The 10,829-nt window shown below is 39.6% G+C and overlaps 1 protein-coding gene across 8 annotated transcripts in view; it reads left to right on the top strand.

Annotated features, from left to right (window-relative positions):
• Window positions 1–10,569, top strand: part of CBFA2T2 (CBFA2/RUNX1 partner transcriptional co-repressor 2) — a 102,925-nt gene extending 92,356 nt beyond the window's left edge. For 3 of the 8 annotated variants that reach the window (XM_060772345.2, XM_060772347.2, XM_060772348.2), the window contains exons 8-12: window positions 184–379; window positions 1,919–1,993; window positions 2,960–3,106; window positions 3,740–3,930; window positions 6,518–10,569. In XM_060772345.2, the coding sequence (XP_060628328.2) occupies window positions 184–379; window positions 1,919–1,993; window positions 2,960–3,106; window positions 3,740–3,930; window positions 6,518–6,808 (900 nt within the window). In that variant the 3' untranslated portion in view covers window positions 6,809–10,569. The remainder of the gene's footprint in view (window positions 1–183; window positions 380–1,918; window positions 1,994–2,959; window positions 3,107–3,739; window positions 3,931–6,517) is intronic. The other 5 variants (XM_060772349.2, XM_060772351.2, XM_060772350.2 and 2 more) reach the window with 3 other exon arrangements.
• Window positions 10,570–10,829: the final 260 nt, after the last annotated feature.

A 10,829-nucleotide genomic window follows, 5' to 3' on the forward strand; every position in this document is an offset into this window, starting at 1 on the left:
ATTTATTACGTAAATAAAACAGAACATATGCTATTTTCCATTGTGACCTGGTACTATCTAGCTGTGCCATACTGTTTTGATAATAGTATAATTTCCCTCTGAGTTACTTCTTTTAGACCCTCCACCCCCCCCCCCCCCCACCCCGAGGATAAATGCTGATAACATTATTCTCTCCCATCCCAGGCATTGAACTGCATCATGGAAATGGTAGAGAAGACCAGGCGCTCCATGTCTGTTCTCCGCCGTTGTCAAGAGGCTGATAGGGAAGAGCTCAATTACTGGAAGAGACGGTGCAGTGAACCCACGGAGCCACGGAAAGGGGGAAGTGACATCATCACAAGGCAGCACAGCCCAGGGAGCTCAGACTCTATTAACAGTGGTAAGGAATGAAACTCAGGAGATAGCTTCTGTTAACACTGTGTTGTGAGGTGTACGCGCATTAGCGCATTTCAGATTGATTGCTAAAGGATAACTATCACACAACTTTGTATCACAGAAGAGTGGATGTAGGAAGTTTTTTTTCATTGTAGCCCAATTGCTTAATAGGTTCCACACATCCAGATTATTAGTGGGGCTGTTCTGCAAGTATACAGTAATTTGTGCAATCTCTATTATGCTTTACCCTTTCAAGAGCGGGCTGAAGATAGGAATGCTAGTTATATATAAAATATTTGTTTCAATTTAGGGAATATAATATTTTATGGTATCTTCGGTCAATCTTCACTTTACTCAGGGTGGAATTAATGCAGATTGACACCACTTTGACTGTCATGGCTCAGTGTTATGGGGTTCAGGAATTTATAGTTGTTGAGACACCAGCATGCTAAAGATCTTGTAAAACTACAACTCCCATGATTCCATAACATTGAGCCATGTCAGGTACAGTGGTGTCAAACTGCAGTAATTCTACAATGTAGATGTACCCTGAATCTCTGTGGATCTTAGCGTTCCAGTTCTCAAAGGACTGATCCCTTAAAATTCAGCTGCTGCTTTAAGTTGCCTGCAATTCCTGGAAAACAAGGTGCTATGTAAATGCCATTAGCGAGGATTAATGTCCATTACAGCCAGAGAAAGCAGATGTTTGATGAGATACATTTAGAAGTGCATAGCCTGTGAGGACAAGAGTATTAAAAGATGGAAATGGCATGTGCTGTATAATAAATTACACGGGGCATCAAATTAAAAGCAGCCATTTTTCATTTTGCCAGGTGATGAACGCTCTTAACTTCAGAAATCGCCAGGCTCGAGCTTAATGTGATTAATCTTACCCTGTTCTCATTTGTGTAATCAGACCATCCCGGGAACTGTAGTCAACGGAGGAGCCCTTCTCTTGGTACCACTCCCGTCACAAGCTCGATTAGTGGGAACGAGAGAGAGGGTCTTTTCCCTTCCTAAAGAAGTAAAATACTGCCACTACCCTCATCTCCTTTAAGACACTTCTAAACACACTTTAGTGTGTGGAGAGGAGGAAGACTAAAACATGTTACTCATTTGGAATGCTGACCAACTCCACTTGCTCTATATGGCTGCCATGAACACTGGTGCCAGTGTTCTGTATTTTAAACTGTTTTGAGGGTTTTTGTTGTAGTGTTTATTTATGTTTTAGTTAATTCTGTCTTACTGACTATTGTGTTATATTTTTATCTCAATGCTTAATCATTTGTGGTAAACTCACTGTTATTATTGTGCTCAATTATGCATTTTGATATGTTTTGTACTTACTTAGGCATTGAATGTCTGCCTTCTAATATGTAAACTGCCCTGAGTCCCCTCGGGGAAAGAAGGCAGTATAGAAATAAAGTTGTATTATTATTTATTAGATATATTATTGAGCCACCTCTTGCTGTATAGATCTTAGGAGTTAGGAGAGGGAACATTTCTGTCTCTAATATTCCTGACACTACTCTTCTTGCTACAGAATCTCAGCGGGAGTTCAGCAGCCGGTCAGGAGCACCCGCCAGTTATGTCACTGAGGAGATATGGAAAAAAGCTGGTAAGTATGGAGATCTTCTTCAAAGGACCAAATCATTTGAGATGTCAGAGGAGAGAGAAAAACACAGGTTGATTTGAGGAAAGCAGAATTACATTGCTCTCTCATTACCTTAGCCGTAATAGTAAGACCCAATTTTCTGCTTGTTAGTTTAGGCAGCATTGTCAGCATCCTGTGAAATTCTCTTAGCCAGTCGTGCCATTAGATCTCAGTGCAATACTGGTTCTTGCCTTTCGCTGCATGAGAGATACAAGATGCCCCTCCATCCCGGATGCCATTTATAGAAGCCAACTGGAATGATAGCTGAATCCTTCATCTAGAACAATGGTTCTCAACCTGTGGGTCCCCGGGTTTTTTGGCCTACAACTCCCAGAAATCCCAGCCACTTTACCAACTGTTAGGATTTCTGGGAGTTGAAGGCCAAAACATCTGGGGACCCACAGGTTGAGAACCACTGATCTAGAAGCAATTGGCTATTTTAGGAGACATAGAACAGACTGCTGAACAAATAGTTTTCTTCTCCAACACCTTTCTGCCACTTCCTAGCATTTACCACTGGAGGTGACTTTCCTCTGCATTGGCTGATGATAGGTTCCTGCTGTTTAAAATAGGACTATCCAGGCAAATGTGACAATTAAATATGAATCAATTAAATCTGCCCCCTTTCTCCCAACACAGACTCTCAGTCAGCTACCAACATAAAAGAACTTTGTTTAATGATAAGATTATAATTATAATTTAGCTTTAAAACTTAAAGATCAAATAAACATGTTTGCCTTTAGAGCAGGTGATAATTTCTGCCTTCTCTTTTTCTTGGTAGCTGGTTAAAAATGTAAAAATAAATAAATATACAACAGAGAGGAAAGAGCTTCCTTTGCCCACACTGACATTTGATCCTATTGGCTGTTGTGATTCATGCAATGTTGTTAATGATGCAACAAAGTTACCTCTTATATGATGATATCATAGATGCTTGTAAACAGATGGTTGTAAACAGAATCATTGCATTGTGGACAAATGAGGCTGAGAAGGAGAAGAAAGTGACACCCCAAAGCATCAGCAGCCAAAGGAACAAAAATTTGCCAAATGGCATCAAAGCAATGCACATGTATCTAGGTGGGTATATTTTGGGTAACCACTTTGGCTGTGTCAATAATCTATTTCTGAAAGGAATGAGAAAAATATATTTTGAACTTCCAGTGTAACTCATTAAGGAAAGTCTGATGTCTGATGTTTGGGACTACATTAATCTCTGTTAGTATGGCCAGTGGCTTTGAATGACATAGAATCATAGGATTTAGATAGCATTGTTTGAAATGTGTGTAAAGTTTTGGGAAAGGCTTGGGAAGAAGAGGTTGTATTTTGGTGTAAGAAAACCAGGATGAATTTCTTATCTTTGAGCCTTTCTAGGCATCTATGGTCAAGTCAGAATTTCTCAGCTTAAGTTGTTTGACCCATTGGATGGCGAGGGTAAGGTGAGGTTTTATTTATGTATGATCACCATTCCATTCCCTTTCTTTCTGCTGGCTCAACACTTCCCTTATAGTTCAGGTCTGGTACATGTTTATGAGCCTTAGTTGCTGGGAGATAGTTGACTTGATAGTACTGCAGTTTAAACTGTTTCCACCATGTTGCATTGTTTGGTATGTTTTGTCATGTTTAAATAATGATAATGATGATGATAATAATAATAATAATAATAATAATTCCATTGTGAAGCCATTTGACAAGACTCTTGTTTTTCTCCAGAAGAAGCTGTGAATGAAGTGAAACGCCAGGCCATGTCCGAAGTCCAAAAGGCTGTGGCAGAGGCTGAGCAGAAGGCCTTTGAAATGATTGCTTCTGAAAGGGCCCGTATGGAGCAGACCATTGCAGATGCAAAGCGGCAGGCCACTGAAGACGCTTTCCTAGTGATCAATGAGCAGGAGGAGTCTACCGAGGTGAGGAGACAATGGAAACTTTGCCGAGTCTTAACAGCACAGGTGAAAAGTCCTAAGGCAAGATCATGAAGATGGCTGACATGACTTTTCAGGATTCATCAAACCACTTTATTCGGGTTAGATTAAATTCTGTTATGTCTGATCTTGACAAATCGGAGGGTGACTTGGTGTTGTCCAGATCTTCAAGAGAGGACCCAAACAATTACCATCCAGTCAGCCTGACATCAATACTAGGAAAGATTCTGGAGCATATCATTAAGGAGGCAGTCTTCAGTCACTTAGAAAGGAATGCTTTGATTACTGAAAGTCAACATGGATTTCTCAAAAACAAGTAATAGCAAACTAATCTTATCTCTTTTTCTGATAGAGTTCAAGCTTAGTAGATGCAGGGAATGCTGTGGATGTAACATATCTTTATTTCAGTAAGGCTTTCAACAAAGTCCCCCATCACCTAGTCAAACTAGTCAAATGTGGGTTAGGCAATACTGCTGTTAGGTGGACCTGTAATTGGTTAAGCGACTGAACCCAAAGTGTTCTCACCTCTTCATCCTGGAAAAATGTTACTAGTGGAGTGATGCAGGGTTCGGTCCTGAGCCCAGTACTGTTCAACATCTGTATTAATGACTTGGATGAAATTAGGAGGGATAGCTAATACTCCAGAGGACAGGATCAGAATTCAAAATGACCTTAACAGATTAGAGAGCTGGGCCAAAACTAACAAAATGAATTTCAACAAAGGGAAAATGTAAAATACTATACTTAGGCAGAAAAAAATAATTGCAAAGATACAAAATAAGTGATTTTTGGCTTGACAAAAGTCCACATGAGAAAGATCTTGGCGTCTTCGTGGACAACAAGTGTGATGCAGCAGGAAAAAAAGCCAGTGGGACTTTGGGATGCATCAAAAGGAGTATAGTACCTGCATCAAGGGAAGCCATGGTGCCTATCTATTCTGCTTTGGTTAGAACTCACCTGGAATACTGTTTTCAATTATGGACACCACAGTTGAAAAGAGATATTGACAAGCTGGAAGGTGTCCAGAGGAGGGCAACTAAAATGATCAAAGGTCTGGAGACCATGAATCTCTGTGAGGAGAATCTTAAAGAGCTGGGTATGTTAGCCTGCAGAAAATAAGGTTGAGAGGAGACATGATAGCCATGTATATGTGAAGGGGTGTCATAATGAAGAGGGAACAGACTTATTTTTTGCTGCCCTTGAAACTACAACTATGAGCAATTTGTTTAAATTACAGGAAAGGAGATTCCACCTGAACATTAGGAAGAACTTCTTGACCATATGAGCTGTTCAACACTGGACTCTCTGCCTCAGAGTGTGGTGGAAGCTCCTTCCTTGAAACTTTTTAGCAGAGGCTGGATGGTCATCTGTCAGGGATACTTTGATTGGGCTTTTCCTGCATGGGAGAGGGTTGGAGTAGATGGCCTATGTCGTCTCTTCCAACTCTATGACTCTGTGAAAGAATTCTTTGATAGTAGCTTCTAATCCAGAGTCACAGATCTATGGTGTTTCTCAACCATCAGTGAGAAACAAGAGGAATCTACATAATGAACAGGTGTCTTATCGATACTAATAAAATTATTGTTAGTAATACTGCTACAATTTGTAATATATATTATTTGTGTTTTGTAGCTGCCATAACTGAAATATATGCTCAACAGCAGTAATACAATTTTTCACAGCTAATACACTCAGCTCTCCACCTTTTCGGGTTTCACTTTTGCAGATGTGATTAAGATGTTTTCTCTGGGAATCTCAAGATCCTTCAGCACAACTTTGTTGCTAACCCCAGAAAATGTGGCAGTATTCGTATTTTTGTTTGTTCTTTAACAATGATTGGTTGGACTTAAAATGGGAAAAGCTGAAAAGCAATGCCAGTGGGCACAGGGTCATCAGTCGCAGCAGAGCTTCCCATCCCTTCTAGGTGCCACCTGCTCGTTTTGAAGAATTTTGGCAGCTGGTAAAATTCAGTCAAATAAATACACCTTTATAAGATACTTTGTCCCAACAAAAAACACTTTTCCTCCCACTTTCTTCCATGAACCCCTGAGTGTAGCAAACAATGCATAAGTGATTAGTTAATTGTTGGAATACTCAAGTGTTCCCTCCTGCCATTGCAAATTTGTTACACATTGTAAACCTACTTGCTAATGTCCCAGTATCCTGTTGAGTAATCTGTCTTGGAAGGTTTTCACGTGCTTCTTCCAAAGGAGGTTGTTCAAATCCTCAGTATGCCGAACTAGCTGAAGGTTGACTTGTGAAGTATTGCTGCTTATGTTCATATCAGATCTGCTTAATGGAACTATGAGTTGATATTTGTTATCCCATTTTGATTGTTTCACTTGGGATTAGTTGTCAATAGGCTGTCACACAAATAGGATTTGAAAATCTTTTCCTTCTATTATAGAGCACATTTCATGGAAAATGTAAAAGTGTTTTTCCCACCACCAGGACATTGAAGCAGTTCCTTATGTAGCACTTTCTTTGACATTTTAGTGATCCTTGAAATGATAATCAAACTTCTTGATTGGCAAGCGGCTCTAACAAAGATGTTCTTTCCTTGCTTTTCCAGAGCTGCTGGAACTGTGGTCGCAAAGCCAGCGAGACGTGCAGTGGGTGCAACATTGCCCGCTATTGTGGCTCCTTTTGCCAACACAAAGATTGGGAAAAGCACCACCGGATCTGTGGGCAGAGCTTGCACAGCCAAGTCAAACCAATCCCTTTACCAGCAGGGCGGTCTGCATCAGCTGCTGTGAAAGCAGTCGACGGGATAGCCAGTCCAGCTCTGGAGAAGACGTCTACCACCACTTCACGATCCTCCACCCCAGCCTCTGTGACAGCAATAGACTCAAATGGTCTCTAAAAAAGAAGGTTTCATTCAGCACATTTTTATTTGTTTTCTACATTTTAAAATAAAAACACCTCAAAACATGGTCAAAAGTTTGTCCTTCAGCACAAAGGCATTAACGTTATTCCATCTGGTGCATTTTGATGTGATTTTTTGGAATTCATGTCCACCCTCCAGAACTTGGATCTCAGGTTTGTCTTCCTGGTTTCCTGGAATCCATGAGGACTTTGGGCCTGTTGTTTTGTTTCATCTAAAGTTCCTTAAAGGAGATTTTATTGTTATCCCGTCATGCTTCTTAATAGATCCGTCTCCATTTTAATCACAAAGCATAGCTGTTGAGGCAGATTTTCCTTTCAGTTTGATACTTCGATTCATTGTACATTCTTAGACTGTCGACACACACAAACTCCATGACTCTGGGCTTGAACATACTGGGATAGAACAAGTGGGCCATTATTAGAAACTGTTTTCTTAGGGAAAAACTCAATCGATTGAAAATGAGGGATAAGTAGAAGAGAATTTATTCTACCTATTTCCATCTTCTTTCCTTCCATCCTCCATTTAAGGTCATGTATGGATTTTTATCAGCATCTCACCACTCCTTTAATTTTCCCCACCATCCTCAGTCTGGACACATGGGATGGAAGGAGGCAGCAGAAGGATGCTATTTTTGTTTGTTAAAAGGAGGATCTAAAACTGCTTCATATAATGACTCACCAGCTATCTCACATGACCCATTTAATCCCATCTAGTTAGAGAGCAGATGGTTTATGTTGTACTTGGGGTTTGACAGATTGAAATGTTCAATCCAAAGATGTTTGCAAAATGTCTTCCTGCTCTTTGCCATTTTTTAAATTGGTTTATCTTGTTGTAACTGTTCTGTCTTTGCCTAGGAGCTGTTTGCTAGAAATATATTATTTGAGGTTCATCAGTGTACACATTAGGTGCTGATCTTTTAATTTCTGTTCCAGCCTTTCAGAGCATGCTTGCTAAACCAAGCAGAGTTTTGGCTAGCTATAATAACCTACACAAACACCAAAGGCTGATACAGTTCTCTTTCTTCTCTCATCATTGTATATGTATGTTGACTCCAATTAAAAGTTTCCTACAGGGAAAATCTTGCATTGTGATACCTTGCCAAAGCATTTGATTGTGGATCCGAGTTCTGCCCCTTCCATCTTTTCATACCTGCTGCATACTTCTGTTGTATTTTGGAAAATATCTGTAGATTAGCAGCTGGGTAAAAACAGTCTCCCCATCTCTAAAGTTGACTGTGATCATATAGAGCAGTGGTTCTCAACCTATGGGTCCGCATATGTTTTGGCCTTCAACTCCCAGAAATCCTAAACTGGTTGAGATTTCTGGGAGTTGTAGGCCAAAACACCTGGGGACCCACAGGTTGAGAACCACTGATATAGAGTCAATCCGTTGTTCAAACCTGGGCTGAGCAACCCATAACCCTTCAGCTAGTGTTTGAATTACAACCCCTATTATCCTTCTCCATTGGTTTTGCTATTTGGGAGTTGCAAATTGTCACTATTTGGAGGACCACAATTATCCCAACATTTGTGGAAGAATTTAAATCACAGACTTGTGGCACCTCATTTTAAACATGCCAAATTGCCAAATGGACATAAAGACCAGACCAAAGTTAACAAAGGGCAATCACCAAATGCCACACGTGGAACTATAGCTTTGATACCTTGATTGTGCAAGATCTCAGGGAACTGGACAAGAGGGGAGAAGGTTATCCTCCCAAACATCAAGGCCCTCAAGTATGAGTCATTCCTTTCCCCAAAGCTGCTTTTAGCCCACACCACAACCACACACACAAACATAAGGCATTGGGAAATAATGTTTACACATCTCTGAAATCATCTTTAGTTTAATCCTTAAAGGAGTTGCTTTGTAAGAAGGTTTAACTTTTGAGGCATTATTGGGATTAGTTCACACATACACTATGTAGGAGGAAGTACACGGTGCTCTCCCACTTTTAGTTTTGCAGCAAAACTGTTCTGTTTTATTTCAATGTTTTGCTGTTAAATCGGAAGAAGAAAATGATGTTAGAGAGTTAGGAGGAGGATGTAAACAGATGATGTTTGCATGAAGCTGAAACGTAGTTTGGTATTGTGTCTGTACCAGGAGGGCAACTGTCAGAGGTTGAGGGGCTAGATTTGTCCACCACATGACCAGGTCTGCAGCCCCCCTTGAAGAAGAAGGTTTTCCCATGTGCCCCTCCATTTCTGAGTCATTTCCTCTTGGTTAAAAAGGCTTCTTCTTGTGCTAAAAACTCTCCCCCCCCCCCAAGACATTTATGGGCATTTTAAAAATAAAAAATAGGGGTCCTGGGGGCCTCATATAGCCCACGACTATATTTTTCCCACCTTGATCTAAATCACCCCGTTTTAGCCCAATAGGAGGTACATTATAATTTATCTTTTCCCCCTTTTTCATATGTTATGTGTCTTAATGTATCCAGATATGCAAATGCTTGGAAAAGTAATATCCAAAATCATCCGTGAAACTCCTCTCTTAGTGACACATTGCCAAAGAGGGAAATCTTATGATCTGTGAGGAGGAGTATGCATCTGAAGATTTATTGGTATCTCCTGGCAGATATAATAAAGCAGAAATCCAAAATGCACCACCAAGAGCTTGAAAAAAATCAAAAAGTGTTGACAGAACCTGTATTGTTCCAACTGTTTCATTAGGGAGATCTTGAATAATGAAGTAACCAAATTTACTGGCTGTCCACCTTCACAGATGTCAGATAATATCAACATCAAGAGGCCTAAATCAATTGCTAATCTCATTTATAATAGACCAGTGGTTCTCAACCTATGGGTCCCCAGATGTTTTGGCCTTCAACTCCCAGAAATCCTAACAGCAAACTGGTACAACTCCCAGGTGTTTTGGGAGTTGTAGGCCAAAACACCTGGGGGCCCACAGGTTGAGAACCACTGTAATAGACCAGTGAGATATACTTAGGTAGTGGTGTATTCATTAGTAACTGATGGAGTAGATCTGGCCTTGGACTAACACTTGGATTTGGACTATTTCCCTTAAAAACTGCTGCGATTAAAAGAATTTGAAATATTTTGGAATAATAAATACTTTTTGTCTGCTACATTTTTAAAATTCTTGGTCATCTCTGTTAGCTGCAGAACTTTCCCTGCCACTTTGAAAAGTCTTAGACATCAAACCTGTCTAGTGCTGTAGGGATCAGCTAAGATTGTTCTCTTCAGCAGAGATCCTTAAAAATATGATGTGAAAATATTAGTTTAAAAAATCTCAGTTGCCATTTAACACTTTGAAGAGAACTGAATATTGCAAGATCAGTTCCAAAGAACTCTGAGTCTGCATCTGTGTGAGTGTGCGTGTGAGTGAGAGAGAGAGAGAGAGAGAGAACGCTGGTATTCTGAAATTGAGTGTAAATAGACAGTCTTCCATAACTTAACTTGCAATTACAATTGCTTGCTATATATTAAAAGAAAAAAATATGTTAATGTAAATAAGTGAAATACTACCTGTCATGATTTTAAAATGATTTTTGAAAATGGGAGTGAAAGATGTGAAATTCTACTATGGGAAGACTTTGTGGATTCTGTTTTCTATATAATTTTTTGTCATTTGGTTCTATACTAGGATTCTTTTTGTTACCTATTTCATGTCCATAACTTATTTAATGTACTGTATAAAGGAACCCAAACTGTTACAGATGTATTTAGTTTGTTTTACTCACAGTAGTCAATAAAAAGACTATATTCACCTTACAACGCCTGCTTTCACTTCGTTGTTTAGAACAAGACTTCCTAAAATTCCAAAAAGGTAACCTTGAGTTTGTCATTTTATATAAGGGATACCATTTTACTATACAGATTTTGCTATTCACAGGGGTCCTGGAACCATACCACAACAGATACAGAGGGCCCACTTCCAGAAAAGGAAATATCAATAAAGGAATATTAATAAATATCAATAAAGGAATATCAATAAAATGCAAGTTATATTGCAAATTATCTAACTGGATAGTGAT

This window comes from Anolis sagrei, chromosome 4 (genome assembly GCF_037176765.1).
Source record: "Anolis sagrei isolate rAnoSag1 chromosome 4, rAnoSag1.mat, whole genome shotgun sequence".
Lineage (NCBI taxonomy): Eukaryota > Metazoa > Chordata > Lepidosauria > Squamata > Dactyloidae > Anolis > Anolis sagrei.